This window comes from Trachymyrmex cornetzi, unplaced genomic scaffold (genome assembly GCF_001594075.2).
Source record: "Trachymyrmex cornetzi isolate Tcor2-1 unplaced genomic scaffold, Tcor1.1 scaffold156, whole genome shotgun sequence".
NCBI classification, from domain to species: Eukaryota; Metazoa; Arthropoda; class Insecta; order Hymenoptera; family Formicidae; genus Trachymyrmex; species Trachymyrmex cornetzi.
Genome location: NW_017296157.1, coordinates 898154 through 926150, shown reverse-complemented (window position 1 = coordinate 926150; position 27997 = coordinate 898154). Strand labels below are relative to the sequence as shown.

General features: G+C 37.0%; 1 protein-coding gene across 1 annotated transcript in view; it reads left to right on the top strand.

The window, feature by feature from the left end:
- Kdm3 (Lysine demethylase 3) overlaps positions 1-27997 on the top strand; it is a 323142-nt gene that overhangs the window by 282955 nt on the left and 12190 nt on the right. The window contains exons 9-10 of the mRNA XM_018503169.1: positions 9620-9749; positions 27921-27994. Of these exons, the coding sequence (XP_018358671.1) occupies positions 9620-9749; positions 27921-27994 (204 nt within the window). The remainder of the gene's footprint in view (positions 1-9619; positions 9750-27920; positions 27995-27997) is intronic.

The window sequence follows — 27997 nt, the reverse complement described above, 5'->3', positions numbered from 1 at the left end:
CTTATGTATTTTGCTCTTTATTTTTAGCCATCTCTCTACGATTTTACAATTTTTCCTCGTATACTCAAAGAGGTAGCTCAGAATGAATAAACCTGTTTATTTCCTCGTTGGCGCGCCGCGACGGGTCGCCTTCGTTGAAATTACAATCGTGCAAATGTCATCGTACTTTCGTATGCGTCTCATTTCTGGGTTATGCGTGCCAATAAGACAACGAAAATGAAAGTTGCGCGGACGTTAATCATTTCAGCACGAAAAAGTTTGCGGGACCAGGAAGACGAAATAAATTTTTGCTTCCATCTGTGACTGCTGCTAAACGTCGTTCGTTCGTTTATCGAAAAAATTTAACGCTCAAGCTAATATTTGATATCGGTACTGATAGAAATCAGTATATTTGATATCACTATTGGTATAAAGTCACTTACTATGATATGAAGTTATTTTTGAAAGCATCACGTATTCCATTAACGTATCCGTGTAGATTTCAATCTAAAGGCGAACGGGGAGCCATAATCAAACTGCAGTGTCTTCCACGAGCGTCATTACTCAAATACACTTTCTCCAGCTATATCATAACCGAGGCTAATGATCCAGAAACGGATAGATCATCTTTGGCCAAGGCCGCTCGCTTTTCGTTACTCAATCACCAGGCTTTCCCCGAGAACTCTCGACCGCGCGATTATTTTACGGTGCGACCGTTGTGATTTACGATCCTCTCAAGTCGACGTAATGCAAATGCGTGATAAATCACCGGCGAGCGATCGTGTATTGTTCCCACGAGCGTGAACGGCTCGCGAGACGCCGCGTCTACGTGGTCATTTCTGCGTCACCCGATAGACGTTGCTGTTGCACCGAGGCGTATCTCTCTTGGCATGATATACCCAGGCTATCTAAATGATGCATTGGCCGTGCACACGTATATACGCACGAGGAAAGTACACTTGTGGTTGTGTGCAATGTGCACACGCGTGAAACTCGTTCCGTCTCGATCGCGCTCCCCGCTTTTTCCTCCCGTCCGCGCTCATATCTTTCTTTTTTTTTCTTTCTCTCTCCTTCGCATTCGTCAGTTTCCGTCTGCGTGGAATTACGTCACGTAGAAATCACGGTAATCACGCGGCGGGTGCAGAAAGCGTAGGAATGCAAGCGTTAATTTGCCGCGCGATACGATATAAAGCAATATACGGCGCAACGGGACGCATCGCGACGGAGCGGAGGACGACTAACGAGTTTTTTTCCGCGAGTGCGAGTATGGTTTTGTACGGTCCCCTCTCGTCCTGGAAATGAAATGACAGGCGCCTGTCCCATTCTTCGAGAGTACCCCTGCTTCTTCTTCCCACCGTGTTTTTCAATGTATCGTCCCTATACAACTCCTCGAACACGTTTTAGAGAAACTGATTCTATAGAGACCGAGATTCCAAGCAAGATATCAAAGTCGAACGTACATGCCATTTTATAAGACAGAAAAGTTAGAAAAGGAATTTTCGAATAACCGCTGACCAAGAAAGACATTAGAATTTTATTGCCGCGTCAAGATTTTAAATCAGGGACTTTTACAATTCTCCTTTTACGTCAGCTTTATGATCGTCCCGAAATTCAGGTAACGTTCCGCTGGATTTGTGGTGGAGAACGCTTACCACACAACCTGTCTTCGTTAATGGGTACAAGAAGTAGGTCACCACGTCGCTCCGGGGATCGACTGATCCTCCGGCGAAAGACTTATTTTTCCGGACGATCGTTATTGCGGCTGATTGAGCGTTCGTGATTCCATATTCATTGCCGTGCTCCATTACCTTGGTGCATAAGATCTGCGACCGGCTGACCTCGGTCTATACGAAAAATCATTTATCTCCGACGATGGAAAATCTAATAATGCCGATTGAGTCGCGAGCGTGCGCTTATCAGCCGTAATCGTATCGTGAGCAATCGAAATCATTCCTCGTCGTATTATGTAACGCGAAATCCCCGCCAGTTTGCCTTCGTACACGTAAAAAAATATTATTCCTTGAAAAGTGATTACTCAATTTATTTCCTTTCTATTAAGTAACGGTTATTTTTAATAAATAAAAAAAAAAGAATATTTTCTATATAATATAATTTTAAAATATATTAAATTTTAGAAAGACTCATTTTTTGTACTCAAAGCAAGAATTAATTTTCTTTTAATGAATTTTTGTGTGTGTATTGAACTAGTTTTTCACCTGTTATTGTCTTATTCATATAGTATATCAGCCACACGCTCGAAATGGCCAACAAAGGATCGACAATCGTCTCGATGAAGGTCGTGAGCTCTATTTTTACGTACCCGTTGAATTTACCTAACAAATTGTCTAGCGCTTTATACAACTCCACGTGTACAGACGTCGCTTGTTTCTTCGCTTAAATTTACATCACGAGACAAAAGTTTATACCCGTGCATATGCACACGCTGTTATGCTACTTTCTGCGCGTCTCTTTGCCAAGTATCTTCGATTATGTTGAAGACCAGTAAGCCTTTGGAGATTTTTATAGCGCTGTTTAATTAAATTATATAAAGAAATGTTTCGATTTATTTATTAACTGTATTCTGTTTGAAATTATATACATAGAAAAATCAATAAGTTGTTCTATGTGTCAGTAAAGTAAATTAAAAAAGAAAATTAAAAATCGGGCTCTTGAGATAAAACTTAAACGATAGAAGAAAATACGGGCAATTAAGAGCCTAACCTCGCAGTAATTAGAGCGATTATATAAACATATATTTCTCAGTACTACATATGTATATCAAAAATACCGAACGTTTCGGCTTAATTCAAGTAAATTAATTTTTAACAAAAAAAACTATATCACATCTATTGCTCCTTTCTGGCTACTTTTTTAAATTTGGATTTGCAAAAAAAAGTGATATGATATACATATATATATATATCTTGTTTGATTAATAAGTTTTTATTCGATTGAATATCTAGCATTATCACGGTCAATGGCGAAACCAGGTTAGGCATGCCCGACCATCATTCTAGATCACGTTCGTAGTTCGTACGTATCCGTCATGCTCGAAATATATTGCGAAACGCGGCACGAAACGATTTAGTGATCGTGGAGGGAAAATTAACGCTGGCTTCCTTCTCGAATGCGTTCACCTCGCACGATAAAATAAAGAAGCATAAAATAAACAAGGACAGAGGTATCGAAGGAATACCGGGACCGAGACCGGGACTAGCAAACATTCTTCGGAACTGTGCTTGTTTCAGAATCGCGAAGTCATAAAACGCCGCGCGACGGAGAATGAGTAACGAAGTATTTATTTCCGAATATATACGAAACACCTCGCGTTACGGCAGGCGAGAATACAGAATGTTATTTTAATCGGCGGAGTGAATTGCTGAAACAAGCGGAGCGGTAAGTCACGCGAAAGTATACGTATTACACACTATATAATGAAATTATATTGTAAAACCACCGTGACACGAAGAAAACCATCGACTTTGATCATTGCGCTCAATTAGAGAATGATGTTTAACAATTATATAAGTGAAATTTAGACCGAGAAAAATAAGTCAAATGAAAGAAAGAATTCTACTTTTTGCTCAAAGCGACTCTTAATTTTTAATAAGAATTCTATTAAATTCTTTGCGATTTTTACCACACAGATTGGTTCTTGACCGCATTAGAATTTGGTTCAAAGATCCAAGAGATCGAAGGCGGCACGCGAGAAATTCTCGTCTTGTAAAATTCATGAGACCCTCATAGATTCTATCAACAACATAATCGAGCCGGTTTGCCAAAGGCGGGAGTTGAAATATCGGCATTAGTTACCCACTGTAATCGATAAACAGCGATACGCGGCGATTATATTTCTTCGTTTCCCCGATTGATCTCTCTGTGGTCGATGATTAATCCCGTAATCGAATGCCATTGCGTTAAAGCGCGACGCGGCAACACACGTTGCGATTTACGCAACCGTATATTTATTATTCAAATTACGATCTTGCGCCAAGGTGATTCGCTGTCGATTCGTTTCGTGCGTAGTCCTTGAGATTCCTCGAGCGACAAGCGGGTTAACAATGGGAGTTGTGGTGGTGTCGTGTCGTTACGCTTTAAATATACATCTGGCGGTCCCGTCACGCTCGTAAATATTCCTCGCGATCTGATCAATGATCGCTTCCACGAAACTCGGCGAAATTCCTGTTTTTCCAATACGTTGTACGGGGAATAATCCTCACCGATGTAAACATCGCGCAAAAACGCGATTTATTTTGACTGAGCTACGCAAAAAAAAAGTATCGGAGTCGTTGTTATTTGTTCGCTCGATAACGCTCGAGACTTTCGCTATCGCTCGGAATACAAACCAGTTGACTTTAGGTCACGATTTCTTAACACTTTCGCGTAGGAATAATATACTCGCCACGCGCGCGCATATCTATGCTAACAGTGCTATTTTCTCCATTTTACGCATAATTTACGAGCTTATGCAAATCATCAATATTATTCATTAATCCTCGAAGAGAGGGACAAAGTCAGCTTTCAAGTTACGTCCGTTATTTTCAGGATATTTTCAAACTAACCAGATTTTAGAAATTGAAAAAATTTGAAAGTATAAGTCTTACTTATAGTTGATATCCTGGACAGGAGAAAGAACCGTTCAATGTCTCGTTACGTTTTAATTTCTACACTGATTTTTTATTCACAGAATATTTTCTCTTTCACTTCGTCGCTTCAGAATCGCTGTTTCATCACTTCACGAAATGTAATCGAGTATTTATAATTCAAACACTGATATCCACACTTAAAACACATCTTACATTAAAGTTTCAAGAGAAAATAGCTAACCCCAATGACGACGTGACGTCCAACAAAGATCCACCTCACTGATAAATACCCCTAATCGCTGCCTATTCAGCGAAAGAACGAGCTCATCATTCTATAATCTATTTATCTCATACCACTCACTTACGGACTTTCGAGGTTACTACATTGATACGAAAAATATCCACGTGTCGGTCGCACAAGGCCTAATACGAGATACGAAAGAAAAAGATTAGTTATTGGGAATACGTTGTTTTACTTTACGGTATTTATTCCAGGAAAGAATTGATTTATTGTTACTTGTAAACACGAGCATTTATTTGTTAGTCGTTTCTTCAACTGATATCACCATTGAAAGTTTAATAACAATTTTTTTTAAAAGTTCAATGTACCTTTGTTCGTTCCATTTCTGAAACTAAACACTGGAGACTAACCTGGCTAACAGAAGACTGGCATGTAGAGAATGTAGACAAAAATAAAATGTAGAGGTAGGGAAGAAGCAGGTACAAGAAATTCTTTTCTCGATGCAGTAGAATGTATATTCTACTGTATATTCTATTATATTCTAGTATATTCTACTATATTCTAGTATATTCTGTTCTTTTGTATAGTATTTCCTTTCTGTAATATAATATCGAAATGTTTTTATTCTACGACGTTCAAAAACTTTTTCGAATTAAGAAAACAAACAATTTCAAATTATAAATTTTCTTTTTTTAAAACTTGTCCTTGAATGATGATCGATGAACTAATCGTCACACTGGGGTTTTTACTTAAAATTTAAAACTCTTGTATCTCTTTTCAATGAAAAGTAACAGTATCCTAGATGGTTTTACCGATTTTTTTTTACAAAGAACCACATCAATTGACTTTTTTGATCAATTTTAAAACACGCTTTTAGTTATTTTTTGAAAATTCCTTACTTCGATCCTGAATTTGTTCTGCTTGTATTCTGACAGAAGATGGAAGTAAATTTATTATACGATGCCTAGAATCTAGATTTATTTTGTGCCGAAAGCTAACATTGTAACTGATCTTTATACGTAAAAATGTGACCAACATATTTCTTATTGATTACGATATTATAATAACAACAAATTATAGCTTCTCTAATCTAAAATTTTTATTCTATATTTTAAGATTCGAAAAGTTGTAGTCTCGTAATGATACTTCTGTGATATCCTGTATACTACGATATGACTTTGGAGTATCGTGGCATTGTAATGACACATTTTACATTCTAAGAATGCATACATGCACTTCTTCGGGTGCGGATCTCCTGGAAGTGCCTCGCCTTCATTTCTTCCTGCTTCGACAGCCACTCTCGCTGCTGAGTTGCATTATGTTGCGCGCATTATGCACCTCGTCCTCGTCGTGCAATTTCGAAGAGGTCGGATGCATACACACTCGAATACGAATACCAACGGAATCTTGCTTTTCTATGACGCTCTTATACAGGAAGTCTTATAACGCTTATATTGAATTTCAAAAATGTGCTCGTCTTTGTGAACCATTTTTTCGATATTAATATTGAACTTTAATATTAATTTCATGCTAATTACCTCAACGAAGTCAATTTTTTGCAATTGAAATTATCTGATAATGAGTGATGACATTTGAATTTTTAATTATCATTTTCATTGTTTAGAAATATTCCGTCTTTAATATGAAATAACCTGTAAATAGATGTTGGTTGAAAGGTCTGTAAAATAAAAATAAAGTTTAAATTTGTAGAGAGAAAGGGGGGAGGGGGAGAGATAAAAAGTTAAGAATACATTCTTAATTCACAGTTTAAACATGCCACGTATTTATTCGATAATTGTATTTTATAATGTATTTAGGATTATGATAAAAAGAAGCTTTGTTTATGGGGCTAGTTTTGGTAGAAAGAGAGAATTATTAGTTTAATTTTAAAAGTTATAGTTACCACAAGAATTGTTAAAAGCATTCTATTTTTTTGATAAAATTGAATCACAATCTTGCGATCCGCTAGACTTCAAGGTAGTCTAGTTCAATTAAGTCAATCAAGTCAAGTCATTTTAAAACTGATCTATGCTATTTGTAGATATCGGTGACCTCGAAAAAATTTCACGACACTAGATAATGAAGTTTAAATTATACGAGCGAGCAAGGATTAATAACGTGATTGCGCGTAATTGCGTTTCGGCGTCGCGATATTAAATATGATGCAGTCAGCAAAAGGCGAGTATAGATAAGTCCTCTACGTTTACACAACTGCGATATCATGCGCTCTTAAACGCATTTTAACAAGCGATGTCGCAAATGTCGAAGTGCAAACATGGAATGAATTGCACGTGTTACGTCCATGACGCGTTCTTTGAAGATGAATGACTAGAGGAATGAAAAAAGTATGACTTTGAAATTTATAGTATTATTTGCTTTATTATAAATATTTTATTACGTCTTGATACTGTACAAGAAAGCTACATTATAGCATTACATTACTATTATTATACGCACTTGCAAAAGGAATCAGTAATGATTGAGATGAGCTATCTTTAGGTCAAGGTCAATAGCTTGAGAATATACATTAGAAAATACCTGTTTGATATTTTCAGGTCTGACTTTTTGTAAAGCAATAATGCGCAACCTTTCTTTAAAAGTCATTTAGAAAGTTATTCTCAGAAACACGTAGTCTTGTCGGTCGCATAATGTTTTGTTTGTATAAAAAACAAAACATGATTTCATATCTTCAACGATGAGCCGACAGATCACAGTGTCACTACTTTAAGCATCGCTCTCTCATATTTTTATTACTTTTATACACTTAATGAGTTACACACCAGTTGGCTTTTATCTGTCCGGTATTTTAATCGACCTTACAGATACGGCTAATAGTATCGGTCAAGCATCCAAACAGTTTCCGTCATCAGTCAGATGTTATCGTTTCCGTTTCTCGCCTGGAGATCATATACCTGCGTGTACGTACACGTCAATAGCGGTTTTTTCAGGACGGTGTGTGCCAGAATGCACTCGCGCGCGCTAAGATAAAGGGACGAGAGAAAGAGTGGCGCGAGAACAGAAGCGAGGGAGAAGGATAGAGAGAAGTGAAGATACGCGCGGACGTATTTATCGCGCGCGTGCATTGTAAGGTCCGCCGACCGAGCGTGCAGATAAACACGCGCGTTGCGCACGTAACAGTATAAATAACTTGCGCAAGCGTTAATGAATGCTCTTATCTTACCCCGCTCTTCTCTGCCCCTTGAAGAGTCGCGAGATAGATATACCAGCCAGACGCTGCGTTTTATTATCTCCGTCGATGCGCGTTGCGTTTATATGCGGGATGAGCGAATTTCTTGCTTGCGCGAGAAGGCAAGGAGATAAAAGTTACGCATATCCTAGAGCGAGTTCTGTGGAGGACGGCGCGGCGCGCGAATAAGATAAATAAAACGCTGTAGGATGGTATGATAACAATAAGTATATGATATCAGTTTTTGCGTTTAATTGTCAGTGGCGTAGAACCATGTCTCTTATTTCTACATTTAGACAAAAAGATATAATGATGGCAATTATAAAAGATTATCTAAGTTTTATTTGTAGAATCAATATCCACACACACATACACTCATATAAAAAAATGGATACATAACTAGACAAGTTTTACATGTAAAATTGATACACATACATAATTGGTACGATTTTATGGTTAGGTTAAAATATAAAATGGTTTATTTTGTAGTTATTGCAAGTAAAAAATAAAATTGCGTTCAATTCTTATATATAAAACTTGTATAATTATTGCTACAATGTTTTTCTCTAAGTGAAATATGAACTTATAAAATATGCATAAATTGTGCGTAAATTGATTGAATTTTATGTAAATTACTCCTCACTGTGTGAAAGTTCGAGAAACGATATATGTAGAGGGCTGTGAAAACCTATGTCTCTCACAAAGTGTAAAAAGAAAACACGACTGTAACTGGAGAATGCAGAGATCCGACAATTGATTTCGCCTGGAGTAACGGTAACAGCTGACAGAGCTCGTTGCCCCTGGGGAGACGGGGAATCGCAGCCCCCATATTTCTCTTTTCCCCTCGCGTTACGCCATTTGCGATTTCCGCCGAGCTTTGCGAACGGAGGCCGTAGGGCAGAGATAAATCGATAAAGAACGCGAATGCGGGGGAGCATGAGAGCGACCGTGGAAGAGTTCCTTTATAGCCGTATAAATTACGCGCGTATAAATTACGTCTATCGTTCAAGCATCGTTACAGAGCACATTGTATAAAGACGTTCGCGCTCCTGACGTTAGTCTTCTCTTTGGAAGATCTTAAAATAAAAATACATCTGCAGTGGAACGATTAATTAATCGAAACGACTAATTTCTATCTGTAGACAAAGAAGAGAGATGGAGAAAATTTAATTAACCAAGACGTAACGTCCGTTTGTAAAACTTATTACAGTAAAAAGTAATTATAAGTAGCTGTATATTTTCATTGACTTGTAATTAAGAATTAATTATTATACGTACGTCATAGCTAAAATTGCGTGCCGTTAAAGCTATCTGACTTAATACCATTAGAAATTTACACTGATAAAAAAAATTAAATTTTAATAAACATTGAATAATTTTAAGTAAATATTTATTTATTGTAAGTAAATGTTTACTTAGTACTATTCAAAGAAATATGTATTAAGATTTAGTAAATTTTTTTCAGTATATTAAATGAAGTTGCATTTGTAGAATGTATTCGTCTTTTAATTGTTAAATCTGTTCTTAATCGTTAATGACTTTGTAAGCCGCGGGCCAATTTGTACGCACCGATTCGCATAATGATTGCGCATATAGACTGAATTTTCGTTTGTTTGTTTGTTACAGGGAACGTCGTGAAGTGGAAGCACGCGAGATGGAGAAGGTCAAGATGGAACGGGAAAGGCTTGAGAAACAGAGGGCCGAAGAAGCGGTTCATAAGCACTTTCAGGAATCACTTAGGCTGGCACAACAAAAGGTATGTCACTCTTTACTACCCGTTTTATTTTGACCTGACACATTCCTTCATATCTTACTCATTCCTGAGATGCGTTAGGTTTATTTTGTTTTCGAACTATTCACGATTTCTTATTTTGATGGTTTTTCTTTCCGATTTGTACCATTTGGACTGTAAATAAGGAACCAACTTTATCAGTTGCTAAGGATGTTAAAAAGAAAAAATAGCTTGAGTCATAAGGCACAGATACAATACTCACTAAACTTTTACTAAAGAAAAAGTAGTCATTTCAATAGAGATAGAAGCGACCTTTTGATAGTATAAATATTTATATTCACGCACAGAAAGCTTTTGTCTATAGTATCCAGAAGTATTCGGATTCTATAATTTTCGACAGCCAATTATCTAGTTAATTATCGATATCTTATTATTTCCTCTTATTTTCGAGACTGAAGGTAGCATCCTTCGTTTTAACAACTTCTAACAAGTTAATAATGAGGAACTTCTAGTTTTCTTCGAGGAAGGCGTGTACTTTGCGGTAAAATCATTATTTCGCAGTCTTATATCTATATAAAATGGAGAAATGGGGATCGTTGCGAAGAAATTTTGAACAAAAATTTTCAAAGAAATCGTGAAAATTCGCCAAGGAATGTTATTCATTAATCATACTGTTAATGAGTGAAAAAATCGTAAGAAAATTAAAATTTAGCTTTGCTTTCTCCTTGTTTTTCTTCTTTTGAAAGAGAAATTTCTACATAGAACAAAAATTTGGAAAAGAAGAAAATAGTCCACAAAAGTATCTGTTGTTTTCACATAAAATTATTCGATATCAATCTGTAATAATTAATACTAATAGTTTATCCTTTTTTTTATTTTTGGTAAAATTAACCCGCTTGAAATAAATTTGTTTTTGTTTTGTATTGTAAAAAGCAATGGAGATATTTAACTATGAAATTGTTAGATTATTTTTGTGCAAAAGAACATATAGTGTAATTTTTCTAATTTTTAAAGTAACTTCTGTAAGTGTAATAAGCACGTACGTTATAAATTTTGGAAAAAATCTATCTCACTTCACAATGCAATTTTTTCCCGATTTTACATAAGTTATAATTATCGAGATGCTTCGATGCACCATAATACATCAGTGAGTATAACTATTGTGAGAGGCTGGTAAGCAAAGAGAGACAGAGAAATTTTTTGTTTTGTCAAGTGTGGAGGGACGTTTCTACACATCTCTTAGGACTGAGTTTGAGACCTGACGTTCATTCTTGTACAGTCCTGCAAAGACTTTATTACAATCTCGTAGTATAGTCAGTTTTATGATAATTTCATTCCTAAAAAAATTATAAAACTTGTTTCATTCGTAACTACCGTTTATAAACTTTATAAACAAAGTTTAATTAGTATGTTTAATTGTGATGTGCGGAATTGTGAACTAATATACAAACAATATTAAAACAAATTTGGTGAAAATGAATTTTATCGTGGACTAATATCGTGATGAATAAAAAATAAAGGCGTCATTCAGATATTTGGGATCGGAGCAGTCTTTTTATTACGATGTGCATTAAAAGGAAATTGCATTCAGTTATTAAATTCAATAATGCCAGAATATCTTCCACATCAGGTAAAGTAATTCTTAATATAATTCGGCTGTGCAGTAAACTTATTTTTACATTCGCCGATTTACATCTACTTATTATACGTGTCGTAGAAAATTAGCAAATTTAAAAAGTTCAATTTTATTTAACTTAAATGGCCAGCGAGACTCTAGAGTAATTTTCTCGAATCCAGTCCACGTATCCGCGATATCAGAATATTTGCATCAGGGTCAGCGGACAGGTTTGCAATGCTTCGGCGCATCGGTGCATTGTCCGATAAGCGCGATTAACGCGTCGTTTCCGAGCACAATAGCGCGGATTGATTTCGCGCGCGGCTTCATCGTCGACCTTGGCATCTCGCCAAGCCACCGTCGGCGAACCGTGATACGCGTTTAGCACATCCGAGATTGGCTAACGATTTCACTGAAAACCGCGTGGCACGAACGCGAGCGTGAAATTTCGACGAGGTACTCGCGCTTTGTTATAACTTCTCGTTAGCTGTTGCTCGTTGCCGCAATTGTTTTCCACCGTCGAGGTGAATTATGTGTATGATGAACTCGATATAGATATTTCAAAAATTTTCTTTTCCTTGTTTGACTCACGTGGCGATATTCAACAAAGAAGGTCTTAAATAAACTTTTACTTTAACGCGAATCCACCTACGTTAATTTCTAAAGAAAAATGTGCAACGTGACTGAGACTACATTATATATATATATATATATATATAAAAATTCGAAATAGATTGAAATGAACTTTGTGTAGGCACGTACTAAAAAAGAAAAGCAGGATAATAAAAGTAGTAGTACAAACGATCCTGCAAATGCGGTGTATCGGCAATTTTAAGTTAAAGTGGTACGCAGAATATATACGTGAGTAATTAACGATAAGAGCAGTTGCCTGGAAAACGAAAGGGCATGATTCAATTATACGCGTCTTCAGTTCTTCTTATTAGAAATTTTTTCTTGGACAGGAAAAAAGGAAGAAAGGTAGAAATAATATAAATAGAATCATAAATTAGATATTTTTATTTATGCATTTGCATTCAATTTAAAATCGTAAATTTCTTCGGAATTGATTTACCGTTGCATCGCATGACATATAGTTGTCTTCTTTCAGTCGGAAAGATCTGTAGATGTGAAATGATTCTATTCAATTTTTGTCAACATTCAAAACTATTCACAACAATAGGATTTCCTTACGCTGGAAACAATTGATTTTTTATTGTGAAAGATGAATGGACAAAACAATAGAAGGCTAAGACAATAAGACTTTAAAGATAATCAGAAATTCATGTTAATTGGAAACTTATATATTCATAAATATTTGTATTTTTTCATAGATGTCCACAAATATCAATCTATAACATCAAAATAATATCTGAATATGAAATTAATTATATACCACAAACTGCTGTCTTGGGCTCTTCATCAAGATTATAAACAATTTATCGTTAGTTTCTGCATCAGGCGATAGTACGGAAAATTTTTTACACTTGGGAAATGTGACGTTTAAGCTTATTAATTGCTTGCGTACAACGTATGTATTGTACATACTATACTTCACCACTTGAACGGTTTTCCACTTTGCAAATAACTTGAGAGAGGCCGATGCTATTAACGTGACCGACTGATATTAATTATACGGTTCACCGCGTAATTAAAATGGCGTAATTATACACTCTGGCAATGCGACCCAATTAGATAGTTCTATTTTGCAATTTTTATCTTTCTCTTAATTTTGCTGAAGAACCATTTTGCAAAAAAATTATGCGTATTCTTTTGAATAACTTTAAGGTCAGTGGGTAAGCTTCACGGTAAATTCCGCGATTATTGTTAGCAGCGAAGCGATTGATTATGCAGCGCGGAAATACGCTTTCATCGGTGAATGACAAACTAACGTTGTTGGATCGGGTAAGGAAAGGAGGTCACCGTCGATAGTGATACAAGGAGGCTATGCGTAAAGTTACGTGCCGATTGTCATCATCGGTGAACCCGAAACTTTCACGCCCGGGCAAAATGGTTTGTTCCCGTCTATCTTCCTTCTTTCCTTCTTCATCGTCTTTTTTTTCTATTCCTGGCACGGATATACGTGCGCTCATACATACATCATACATACATACATACGTGCGTGCGAACGTTCCGCGAGTGGCATTTGCAATGCAAAACTCGCCGGCACGAAGGTCATTAATTATGCACTCCGCGCGACAGCGGTGCGCAACAATAGAGTCGCCGAGGCGCGCACTCCAGCGTGCACGATCATCGGCCCGGGTAGATTTTCCTCGCTATATATATTTTCGCAACGGATGATCCTTTGCGTCGAGTTGCTCGAGGACCCGCTTTTACAGCGAGGAATTTGAACAATGGCTCTTCACCGGTTTCTTTCTCAGAGACGGATTGAAGGAAACGCTGAATTGTAGGATTGTCGTTTCGTTACTTGCGATTTTTAAAATGCATCTCTTTCTCTCCCTTTAATCCCAAGAACGCATAAATCTTGCCGAGTACAAAGAATTCGATGCGAGCAGAATTATCAGATGCGAATACACCGTAGCGGATATTTTATAGTAATGGAGGTTGTAAGGCTATTTCACCCACGTAAAATTATAATATATTAATTAATTTGCGGGCGTACATATTCAAATGTAATTTCTTAATTATAGGGTAATTTTATATTACAGGAAAATATGAAATAACCATGATATTTTTTTCGTACCTCGACGGACCTCTAAATAAATTCGTGTTTTATATAAATTCTCGCGTGAAGTTAAACGCCTGGGAATAGAGAATTTTACGTGCATTTTGGTAATATAACTACGATTTTATTATAGATCTTTGCATATATACTCCAAGCTTTCTCGTATTATACATATATATTTTAAAGGTAAGATTTTGATGTAGACACGGAAAGAGAGAACTTTTTGTTAAAGTAAAAAATTTAGCCACGTTGAGAAAAATTTCTGGTTGCAGGGGAAAGACAATTTTGCTGAAGTATTTAAAATTTTAGCTACATGCGTGCATAAGATTTAAAAATAATTTTGTTAGACTCAAAATAATTATGTAGAACGCCCAAAATTAATTATTAAAATGTAAGTACATTTTGTAATTTTCCCCATCAGCTTGAGATTTCTAAGTCATTATTTTGATAATCCAACAAAATTATTTTCAGATCTATTTGTAGTTAAACTTTTCAATAATTTTAGCAAAATTATTCTTTCCATGTGAAAATGGACAATCCAGAAAATTCTGATTATATCAATTAGAATTTTATCTCAACTAGAATTATAATAGATTCAACCAGAGAAAATTTTGATTTATCCATTTTTTACCATAACTTTAATTAGTACAGAGTTTTTTCAATGTAAATACAGATCTAAAAATAATTATGTCCGACTATCAAAATAAATATGTAGGGCATTCAACTGGTTGATAGGATATGAGATAGAATGTCAAAACTTTTTGCAGTATTGTTCATCATGCTTGGGTCTCCTACATATTTATTTTGATTGTCAACAAAATTGTTTTCAGATCTGTACTTAAATATTTACTCGAGCAAAATTTTCATTTCCGATATTTTCATCATTCCTCTAAATCCTCTGCCTCCTCCCGAGAATTCATCATCCACGCAAAGAAATCAACACATTCTCAACGAGAAATGAGTGGCATCGCGAGCTCGCGGTATGTAACGTAAGCCATGAGCTGCGCGATGCAGCGCAACACAAGGTAACGCAATGCGCATCGCAACGCATCCGCGATCGTCTTCCTCTATATGAACGACGGCTGCATTCCGGATTGCACTCGGAATTTCGTCACGTTTCCTCGCCTTGCCGTTAGCGTTCGCTCGCCGTGAATTCGCTTGTCGGCATACCCACGCCTTCTAATTCCACGGCGCGGAGTTAATTGCCGCGTCGTCCACGTACCGTATCCGCGTGTACATACATGTCTAAGAAGTTACTCGGCTCCTTCTTCCCCGACGCGCGTCGTACGCGCGCATAAATATCACGCTTGTCTCTTTCTCTTTCTTACATACGCATGCGTGTGCGCATTCGCCCGTTCACACGTGTGTCACGCACACGTGCACGCGACCGGTCCCTCTCCTCTCTCTCTCTCTTTCTCTCTTTCTTCCTCTCCCCGGCAGTACAGTTATCCATAATATACGCGAAAGCAAGTCGCGTGTTCTCTCGCGTAAGCGGGTCACACACGCCATCCGTACACATGTATGTACACGGTATGTACAGTGCCATGTACCATATGCACCGCAGCTTAATACATATATGTATGTATTCTCGCGAGAGAAAGAGAGAGAAGAGGGGAGGGGGGGAGGAAGATAGCATGCACACGATGGCGTAATACGCAGCGAACACATACCACCGGGTATGGAGCCCGAGAGTCCGTAACGGACGGCGTTAGGCGGATTAGTCCGAGTTACGACCGCATACGAGCTCACGCACGGATACACACGCGCGCGTGCAATGTGTGGGCTCTAATCTCGTTTTATCGCGTGTTATACCGTGGAAGGGAAGGCGGTCTTCTCTCCCGCGCGGCTCAGCGGGGGTCGGGCGTAAATTGGGCGACCCGTTAGATATATCCGCCGCGCGCCGGCGTGTTTCCTCCGCGGTCGGCGACACCATCCGCGCGGCAACGCCGGCAACGCGATCCAACGTGATCGCGGCGAAGGTCGCGTTGCACGCGGAGGTCGTCGAGGCCGATACACCTTTGACCACGTCGCGATGCACACGCTCGACTACGTTAAAATTCATCTCATTAGCATTTCTGTTAAATAAGCGACGTAGTAGAGGATGGATAGATAAAGCTTTTATTGTTATTCCAAGATTTCTAAGGTAAGCTTTCTGAGAACATATAAAAAGAATAAACAATAACGTTCACAATGAAAGAAATGGTTGATGTGGTCTTGTTGATATGTAACTTGCAAAACTTTCTTATTTTTAAAATTAGAAAGTTTTGTAAATCACATATCAACAAAATAATGGTTATTCATATTAATTTCTTTTTCCGCGCGGTAAAGAGTGAAAAATGTAAAATAAGAAAATTAACAGACAAGTAGCGCAGAAACTTGGAAAAAAAAATTACATATAAAGGAGAGATCTAATTAAATATTGTACCTGCACGGCAAATTCTTTTGAAATGAAATGTACGATGTATAATATAATATTTTTCGCAATAAATTTATCAACAGTTTCAACATATTAATATCTTTATATTATGATGCTTGATGGTAGCATCAAATTATTAAATTGCTTGTCAATTTAATTCGCGATTACTAGAGTAGTTTTAATTGCGTTTATAGTCCGGAAAAACAATTCGGCGCGCAGTTTGAAAAAAGACTACAATATAGTATATATGCAAATACATACATAGTGTATATTAATAATTCAAGATTGAATTATTTAAAGCAATGAAGATCCAGCTTCAACCGTAATAGGCATTTTAAATTTCTAGTATTGATTGTATAATATAATACCTAGCATAGATTCAACATAAAACATATTTATAAAGGCTGCGAAGATACGGTCTTAGAAATGTGTAAAATTTATGGGAGAATGCAATGAATGCAGCTAAATGTGTTTTTATTTTTGTTGAAAAGTACCGATAAAGAGAAGGGAAAGAAAAGATAAAAATACAGGAAATGAAATAAAAAAACAAGCCAAAGAAAGATGAGATAACGGGTGTTAAACCAAACTTCACCGACCATATGACATCAGGTCAGAATCGTGCTGTCGTCCTTGCACGTCGATAACGTTTGTATTTTCTTTGAGTGCCGTAATAACGCGCGTACTTGTATTACCGTGTATTATTACTGATCCTGATTATCTTCTCGGAGATCTCGAGGAGATGAAAGGCGTAATAAATCGAAATCGACTTGTCTAGATTGAGGAGTGAAGGGCCCCTCGAGCATGAAAGCAGGCCGTATTAAAACCTTGATTACGCCGCTGCTCTCGCGCGTTTCAACGGGTTGTGCAACGATCTCTGGCTCTCTCCGGATCTTTTTTCTTCTCGCTTCCAGCGAGTGAGTCAAGGTTTTCGGGCCGGCTCGCGGAATGCCATGCTGACTGGAAATTAATGACATACTCAGTTTCGGCCGAGTCCGACGCCTTATAATTACACGGTTACCTCGTGGACCTTGGGACGGATTCCTTAAAGAAAAGAACAAGACAGTCATTCGATAGATCAATAATTCAATCGTGCTCGATTAATATCCGGCATCTTGCGATCTCGTGTATCCTCTGCGAGATCTGCGCAGTCGTTCCTCACGTGCCATAAACCTGTACATTCGGCCAGTCGGTAATTTTATAAATCCTTCAAGGAAGTATATACATTTCTTTTACGTAATACGCAATTGTAAACGCTTGGCTAGAATTACAACGTAATGCTTCGTCGTCGCATAAGTGTAAAAGGTACAAGCGCTCTTATGTCTTATAATGATGAAACATGTATATGCCACAGTGGGAAATTTACAGACGTATTCATTAATGTTATAAAGTTACCGTCTTTCGCTAATTTCTCGCGATATATGACAGTTAGCCGACTGTAGCAGTTAACGTCGCCGTAATTGCGCGATATACGCGTCTGAAGACCGCGAGGTCAGGTACGCAAGATGCATTTTCTTTGACGCCGCGTACTTGTAATTGTGCAAAGGCTCATACAATAATCGCTCTGTGTGCCATTGTGCCGGGGCTGAATAGCGACGCACAATAGAAATTCAAAGATCCCGTTAGGCATCCGGCATTGAATAGGTAGCACCGTGTGTGCTTGATGTGTACACGATGCCTCGTCGGTTATCGTACACTGGTTCATCGTTTATTTATTGGTCATCTGGTATCCCGTACTTTTGCAGCTTCTTCGGATAAAGGTATGGGATCAGTAACGTGTGAAATATTTCTAATTGACCCGAGTTTAGAAAATACGAGAATCGTGCTGAAAGTAATGAGCAACAATTTTTTATAAATTAGAATTTCTCTTATTGAAAAACCAAGTTAAGAAAAATTAAACGGAGATACAAATGTATACATTGTCTTGATCTACAGACTTTTGTTTACTTTTCTACATAATGCTGATTTCTCTGTATTCATTTTCCCTACCATTCTGGAAGTTTAAAAATATTTCCTTGTGGTGAAAACTTCATTCCAGCTACCTGAAGACAGTGACTCATTGTTTTGTGGATTACCTCCGTATTGTTGCGGTTATATATGTTTACCTTAATGATTTCATCAACTCTTTTTTTGTTGTGTTCAGTTGAGACTGTTCGAGGGCAACCACTATGATCGAGGCTGATCTTGAATATTTATGTTAACACGCAATCCTTAATTGAATGCAACATGGAAAGAGAATGAAATAATGAAGGTGCGCAAGAGAATATTCAAGCTTCTGAAATAATAGGAAAAATGTGTACACAAAAAATCAAGATTAGGACTATAATTTTTATTGTTAAAAAACTAAATATTTTTATATATAGTTCTATATATAAAAGAATAAACAAAAATCTATAGATTAATATTCTTAGCTTTTTAATAAGAAAAATATATTAAAAAATTATTACTTATTTTTAATATGACCATCATATTTCGTATGACAAACATTGAACTTGAGCTTCTGTTTTTTTTTGTTTTTTTTATTATATCGAAGATGGACGGTTAAATATTTAATTTCCGTCTTCTTCCCGACGAAGAAATTAAATATTTGCTTTAGGAAAGACGATAATATCGAGTTTTTGCTGAACGAAGTAGCTTTCAGATTTATCGCGAGATATGCTTGAAACTTCGACGAAAAGCTTACGAAGCACCGTCTGCGTGTGCTAGTAGAGACGATATAGTACAAACTCGAAACGACGACACAATCTAAGTATATGTAGTTGACGTTCCTCGTGTTGCGTATCCAATCGCATAAAAAGCCGTCAGGCTTCCTCGACAGTGTCGTCAGCGAATTTAGCTTCTTACGAAGTGCTTAGTGTAGCTCAATCCTTTCGAATTCGGCGTAGTTTCATATCGTCGAAGAGTGAGTGGTAAATTCACGCTGTTTTCAATACAGAAGAAATAAATATCGATTAATAATAGTATAACAATGTGTTAATATAGTAATATGATTATGTATATATATATTTTCAGTTTAGAAATAAAATTGTGCTTCAAGACCGAATAGTAATCGACGTGTGATTTAAAAGCGTAAAGGTAGAAAAAGGTATAAAATTGAAAAAATAATATTAGTATAAAATTTTACCTGAAGATTAAAAATAATATTTGTTTATTCTGTATTATACATATATACACTGAGAAAAATGTTTAGTTGAAAATGGACGAATCACAGAAGGTTCTGGTTATACCAAACAGGTTATTTGAACTAGAATTTAGTATATTTAACAAGAAATTTCTGATTCGTTTATTTTCAATCAGAATTCCAATTAATCCAGATGTTTTTCTTAGTGTATCGGTCGATATTCACTTACTGAAATATTATTTTCAATTGTTACGCAAAGAGTAGATTTAAAAGTATTGAAAAAAGATAAATGAAAGATACACGGAACAAAAATGTATAACATTATTAAGAACATTCGATTATTGTATTACTTTTGACTTTTGCGAAAGTTAAAAATTAAGAACTTTTAACATATTTAACACAAAGTCTTTACGATAATTTCCCGAGATAGTGTTAAATGTCAGAAATGTTTAAACTGCACTTAATCGGTGCATGAAGTTTTTAATACGTGTGTTGTATTTTTTATTTTAATTACGTCTGGTAGAGATATTTTTTCCCTCCTACTGTAATAAGAGTGTTCCGAGAATATTCGTGATGGTAAAATATACATTTGTCGCTGATACGTGACGAGAAGGATTTTAAAACCTCATTTTTTTTTTAAACAGCCGTCGCGTCGTTAAACGTGTAATTACGGTCGGATCTCACGACTGATCGTTCGATGGTACTCGAGTCGTAACTTCATCCTCGAGCGATCCTTTTCGTTCGATCGAGGGCGAACGTACAGGTGAAAGGCACTGTGTTTTTCTTCCCTTTCTTTTCTCTTTGTCGCTTCGACGCCGAGCGTCTGCATAGTCGTAAAAATAAACCGAATGGTCTTCATTTCGCTTTATCAAGAGTTATCTTACCGTTATCTGTTTGCAATGGCAGCGTAATATTCTCGCGCCGTCTATAATGCGCGATAAGATAGCACCTCGTTCCTCGCGTTCGCGAAACCTACCACGAATTTTGTCTCACTCTTCGATTTCGCTTGCTGTTTCGAGTGTCTCGTTTTACGTGGCGGCGCCCGTGCGATTTCCCGCGGTTCTTGCAAAATATAATACGGCATCGTCGAAATTGTATCGGCCTGGATTTCTGCCGAGTGTTCTCGCGAAGGTCGAGTCTCGGCTCCCGTGGATTTCATGGTATTACGACTGGTATTACATTCCCGTGGAAAGCCAGCGTTATCGTCTCCCTGCATTTGCGTAGAAATAGCGATCGAAATAATTCGCTTTTGGCACCACGACTTCTTTTTTTTCCTCTCGTGAAGATTCTTTACACGGCGACCGCGTATCATGAGAGAGAGAGAGAGAGAGAAACCGTTCAAGGAAAGCGAGATCTCAATTTCGGCTTTTTCTCATGCACTGAGAGAAAAATGCTTTGTATTTGTAACTATAATTATATATTACTATAATTATAATTATTACTGCTATAATAATAACAGTAACTATATGTATATAGTTCTAGCAACAAATGTACATAGTTGGCAACCTAAATGACTATAATTATAGTTATTATAGCTATAAAATAGTTGAAATTACCATAAAAATGATTCAAGTGATTATAATTTTATAGTTATATTTTGGGACAACTATATTTTTTATTAGTTACTGTTATTATTATAGCAGTAATAATCATAATTATAGTAATATATAATTATAGTTACAAATACAAAGCATTTTTCTCTCAGTGTACGTATAGTTGTGCATTATTTATTCATCTCTCGGCACACGTACATGTTCGCACCTTGATTTACCACCTCTCGCATACATTATTACGATATCAAAGAATTTTTAGTGCCACGTAAGCAGAATTTCAAATGAGCGTAAATTATTATAAGTCGTTGCGTGATGAAACTCGTTTACTTCCGCCTGTTTTTTTTTTCTCTGTCTGTTGCACAATCGTCAATTGCTCGGCATCCAGACTGTCAAAGGTCACGAGATATCGAGCTATCGGCGTATGATTTAAATGAACTTCTCACGTGTTGTCGTGAAACTCCGTTCAGCGACATACCTACCGTTGATCGTTGGTGGATTCTCGTCGGTGTTTATTCTAGACGAAACGAAAGCAATTACTTTGAATTGTTTCAGAATAGCTCGTATTCCCACGAGGGAACAGGTTTATCCGCTTATCGATCTGACAGTCGTATAGTGATTTCAAATCGATGGCGATAACGCCCTGTCGTTTCTGCGATCGATAAAGTGCACGAATGCTTATCGTGTCTTCAAGTATTGTTCACGGCATCGTTCGATGACTGATTAGCGATTATTGAAAGCTGTTCTTTGCTGTCATATAATGATGTAATTCTTATCTACCTTGATATAAACAAATTCGCGGAGTTTTAAATAAAGCAACGAACAAAGGTTTTTATTTTTGTGCGATAAAAATTACTGATGTTTCTTCGATAGTTTACGTAAAGAAATTTATAGGCAAGAAAATTGAACTTGACAGGAAGGTACTTCTGTATTTTTCTTAGAAAGGAGGTTCTTTTCTTGTTATTGTTTCTTTAGGGAAAATCTAGATTGTATTCCACGCACTTTCGTGATCAATGACAGGTCGACAAAATAGATCTATATTTTATAACATAAACAAGCGAAGAAGGCCAAAGCGCAGTTTACTACTGCACTTCAAGACAAATAATCGATACGTAGTTTTCTTAAATTGGAAAATTATAAGATTTACGCAAGAATATTATTAGACACTATAACATATCCGTTTTAACCGAATATCGCTTTCCTCATTTATTTATGTTGAACATTTCTTGATTTTCACTTGCTATTGTTTAGATCTATATTATTTTACAAGTTGTGTAGTGAATGACGAAGATATTACACGATATAATATCGCGCGCGTTGCTTCAGAAAGAAGGAAAAAGGAAAGAGAAAAGAGAGTTACGACCGTCTTTGTGCATTGGATATTTCAAACCGTTCTTTACTTCTTACAAAAGCGATCTTCAATTATGCCTTTCGATTCCTATGAATATTCTTCTCTTAGCGTTTAATTTTGCGAGAAATGGAAACAGAAGGGAAGAATTGTGCAAACGAAAGTTAGTTATTACTGCAAGAAGTGTACTTGGAAAATGGGTATACATATGTCTCGGCAAGAATTGAAGTGTTTTATTTTGTATTCTGGAGCGACGCGAATCGACTTCCCTTCAGGAAGTACTTGCAACTTAAGATCCCTAATCTACTAGTATCACTGTGTTTGTGATCGTTTCAAGGACAAACGCTCGTAAAGGTGGATAATCAGTACCGAAGCAGTGCCGTTATAATCATTAATTCCGTACCGTTTGACGGATGTGTCCTTGACTGGAAAAACTGTACTTCGGGCTCCGGCGATCCGTAATTACTTCGGGAACGTGTTTAAAGTACGATCACGTATCTACGTGCAATTTCCGACACAAACGACACCCTCTGCGTCGCGTCGCGATCACGATACACGCGATTGTTGTTGTGTCGATCATGTTACGAGACGAACCTAAACTTTCCTTGGATATGACTCAGCTCGTGCTATCTGCGCAAATTATTTCCTCTGTAATAACACACGCAATGAAGGCGCGATAAGCTAGGTAATCGGAGCGATGGCATGGAAGAAGGTAGGAAGAAATTTATGGCAGTGCTTGATGAGTGGCTTGCGAATATTATGTTGAATATTTGTTTTATATATATTCGCACTGGGAGAAAATTTGTGTTAAATTTAACACATTTCACGTATCCCAAATCATTCCATTAAAATTTATGTGTTAATTTAATACAAGATGAATATGTTAGAAGATGACACAAATATTAAAAAAAAAATAAACACACAAGAAGATAAGTTAAAAAGTGGAGGCGTATTTTTTTCAATAAAACTAACATTTACGATATGTTACATTAACACATATTTTATTTATTTATCTTAGAATTTGTATTTTAAGACAAATTATTTTTATGTTATTCATCTTAATCATTTGCTCATAAATTGTGTTATTTTGACGCTAAGAAATGTTTAATATTCGCTTATGTAACTATTTAAATAACGTAATTGCATTATGTTAAATACACACTTGAGTATATTTAAAATTCAACGCAAAATGTTTTTACAAGAACTTAAGGACCATCTTCAAGATGAATATGAAATATTTCTGTATATATTTTGAATGATATATTATCTTATTATTTTGTGTGTGAATAAATTATCCACATATCGATAACTCAAATATTTATACATTATAACGAAAATCTCTTGATATTTATTACAATATTATCATAAATACGTGATATATTAGGCGATGATATTAGACGTCGTCACATTATTTTTTATAAAATAAAATTTGTTATCTTTATTTTAATATCCAAGTTTATTTTCGTACAATAGCTTTTCGCAGTTTACACAGAAGCGAATATAAATCGAGGATAGTGATTAGAAAGTTTTCAGCAGTGTATTCCGCGTACGATGAACGCGAGTGTCCCATGAAACCAACTACAAATTGCCGTGGCAATTTCTATTCTGGATTACATTACCATTCGCACCGTGAACGTGACTTCGCCGTGTCCCGCACACTCGGCGATTGCTAAACCTCCTCTCCCTCCCCGATGATATATTTCCTTCGCATTAAGAGAGGCAGCGAAAATCTCTTGGTACAGTAAACGGCATGTATATTCGAGCGGTGCGAACGAGACACGGCCGCGGCGTAAAAAGCGCGCGTGAGAAGTTAATCGGCGCGGGTCGAGAGTTCAGCAGGAGAGAAAGTCAACGAACCAATGGCGAGCGGCACTTGATTGACTCTGAATGGCATGTCGCTTTTATTACGTGCAATCGGTTATAATCCGTCTCCGTTCCTCCCGCTCGCCGGCTCGCTCGCACTTCGCAGTCGTCCTACATCACGCCACGACCCGCATACCCGGTGGCTGGCGTGCTCAAGTGTAATACCGAAGCACCACGCGTCTCTACTCGCGATACTACTTCGAGCACCGGATAACGAGACAAGTGAAATTGTATATCCCTGTCGTTCGCCAAATGACCAGGATTGTCATTCGATGTACGCGCACGAGTCCGCCAGTGAACAGCGGGAGGGGATATCGATAATAGTGTCGCAAGAAGACGTAAACGTTTCGCATGGGAGTTGCGTGATTATAATTCATTCGCGCGCGCCGATGACAAGGAATGTAAACAACTTCTATTATGCTCGAGTGCAAAGCTCCGTGCGCGTGTGCCTCTATTTCTTTTTTCCTCTCTACTTAGATAAGCGGCTGTATAAGCGGCTTATAGATAAACAGCGTGTGATGCAACGCGGTTTGGTATCCGCGCGCGATTAGTACTCGTATGTGGCGTGATGTTGGCGCGCACGTTACGTTTGCCGAGCACTTTTAATGAGGACTTTTGCCGGCTTTTGTGTCACGTCGCCCTCGTTACATCTTCTTTTTGTAAGGACGCGACGTGTCGCGCATAAAACGCGCGCCGCGAAGCGATGACGCGAGCATCGAGGTAAACAGAATGTGGGTTGACATTTACTTCGCGTCTCTCGATTAGCATAGTAAACCTTCTCGCAGGCCTATAATTAGATTCGCGACTTCGCGAAGCTCCTGCACTCGACCTCGTAAAATTCTACCGTCCTGCAAGGACGTGGCGTCTTTCTTCCTATGAAAGAGTGCTTGACGCGGCCTTGATCTCTCCTCAATTTGAGAAAAAAATATCTAAAAGTACCTACCCTGTTAAAGGAAAACTATTAACTACCATTTTGCAATATTTTTATCAAAATAGACTAACACAAAAAATATTAATAAATATTTGTTTGAATAAGTAATTCTCAACAAGTATTTACTAAATATAAACATATATTTATTTGATATAAGATCGAATTTAACTGTTTTTTTATTAAATAAATATTTATTTACTGTAATCAAAAGATAGAATAATAAGTTTCTTTAATCCTTTTATGAATAAATTTTAAGAATCTTGCTAGAGATGTACTTTAATCGCAAGTGAATTGATGAGTTTGAAATAATCTTTAACTTTATTTACAATCGGAAAGGTAAAGCTGATAAGTTTAGCAAATTATCAACTCTTGGAGAGAAATTGCAATGCGAATTCGGAAGGTATTGCCTGCAACTCGGTGACTGACGTATTTACCGAGATTTCGAGTCTCGGGGAAAACAGGAAAACAATATTTACCGTCCCCTTTTGCTTCGTTACTTGCCGGTTACTTGATTACATTAATTTACAACCTTGCAGTCGTTCCAGAAACGAGTTCCTCGCCGAGTTAAATCGACGAACGTTGGCAACGAGCGGAAGCTGTTTGTTTGATCCTCCCGGGGAAATTACTTAGTTACACGTCGAAGTTCGTCCGATAACTTCGCGAGTTATTTTCGAGGCCTCTTACGGCGCCATGCCGATGGCATTAACGAAGTCAGTCGATCCAGATTCCAGACGCTATCTCGCACGACGTTAATTACACGAATCTCGCGCCTTTCTTTCTTACTAATAGTACTGGACATTGCTCCAATTCACTTTTCTCGGACTTCGCTTCTCTCGTAAACCTCTCGTGTTTTCCACACAAACCTCTCACGTAACTCGATACCTGTCACGAACTCAGTATTCGAATTTCGCAAATGAGTTAATTCCGTGCTCGCCACCGTGGAATCACGTTTGCATATCGAGTTTTTAGGAATTACAGAATTACATTTTTTATTCTTAATCGAACAACTTTTATATGCGTATATGTATATATACATATATATATATACTATATGTACAGAGTGAGGCATTTGAAGTGTTACAAAGTTATGTAATCTATACATACCACGTTTGAAAAGCAACTGTGTGTTTTCTTTAAACCAATTGATTCATTCTATTATTCTGTACATAAAAATATCAAGATATGTTTGTAAAAAAATTAATATTTTACAAAATATTTTATACTTTATGTTAAAAAATATGCCAGAATAAAATATTATATATCTCGTAAAGTATTAATTTTTTAGTATTTCTTCCTTAATACTTTTGTATACAATATAATTAAAGGAATCATATTGTATAAAAAATATATCAATACAGTTGAAAAAATGGAGGCGACCTCTATATGACTTTAAAAAATCGATTTTGTTTTAAAAAGATATTTATTATTTATTCCTCTTGAAATCACATTATCTGCAAACATATTTTTGATTCGCGACGCATATTTTCAAAGATAATATATCTTGCAACATTATAAATGCCCCATCTAGTACATTTACATATGTATATAAAAGATGTCGCGTCACTATTTTAATGGCAGCATAAACTCTCGGTCTATGTTATCATGCACAATGTTAATATGATGCGAATCGAGGCAAGAAAAAGTTCACTCGCGTGAATCGCGAACGATCCGATGACACACGCGGAAAATTCCCGGTAAGTTATAATGAGCGCTTTACATTTATCGCGTATTTTCACACGGTTGTGAGAACTCTTTCGCTGATGCAGAATTTGGAACAATCACGTGAATGGCACATGTTTATCTCGGGGAGATCGCGCAAGTGCGTGATTCTGCATCGGACGCGCACTCGTCAGGTGCGTGAATTACCGCTAATCGAATCGGCGATCGCATCGTCGGAACGACACTAAACTCGTATTCGTGACGGCTTTTTTTTTTACCGCGTCGCGTGTTTCTCGACGAACGATAATGGACAATAATTATTGCACACGCGCATGACACCGCTGCGCACCGTCTGTTTGCTCGTTATTTGCCCGACAATTGAATGACGCGCCGTCTGGACTGCGGTATCTGCATAACAACAGAATATAGCGATAAACATTGACTTTGGGACGTGTATGGAGGACGTGCGAAATGCAGAGTTCATAAACATAAAATTTATATTCAGAATTCTTTTTGTAAACATTGTGAATCACTGTATTTTAAGTTTTATTGAACATCGCAGCCATGCTAATTCTGCGCGTTCCACTTCAAAATAAATTATAGATCTAATAGCTTTGATACACACACGTGTATGTGCATGTATACGTATATGACAAACATAATCCACCCAAATATTACATTTTATCTCATATTTATGATATAGAAAGAAGTCACAGTTGTAAAATCATAATCCCTTAATCCGCGCTTTAAATTCTCTAATAACTGATATTATTAAATTTATCAAAAAAAGGATTAATAAGAGCAGCATCGTTAATAGTAAAAAAAATAATATTATCATTATTTTTTCGATCAAGCTTCGCGCGATGCCTTTGAAATTTTCGGAAAGTAATCTTGTAGACCGTATCATTAAGATAAAATGTGAGATATGAAGATACGTCCGTCGCAAATCGTATCTCCGATGAATCGTTAAGCGATAAGCGACGAAAATGATTGGCAGTATTGATTGAAGTAGGTATCTTATGTCCCGCAGAGGAACATGCAGTCGGCCTCGATGGCTGGATGGAGCGCTTTCATGCAGGTACCGCCGCC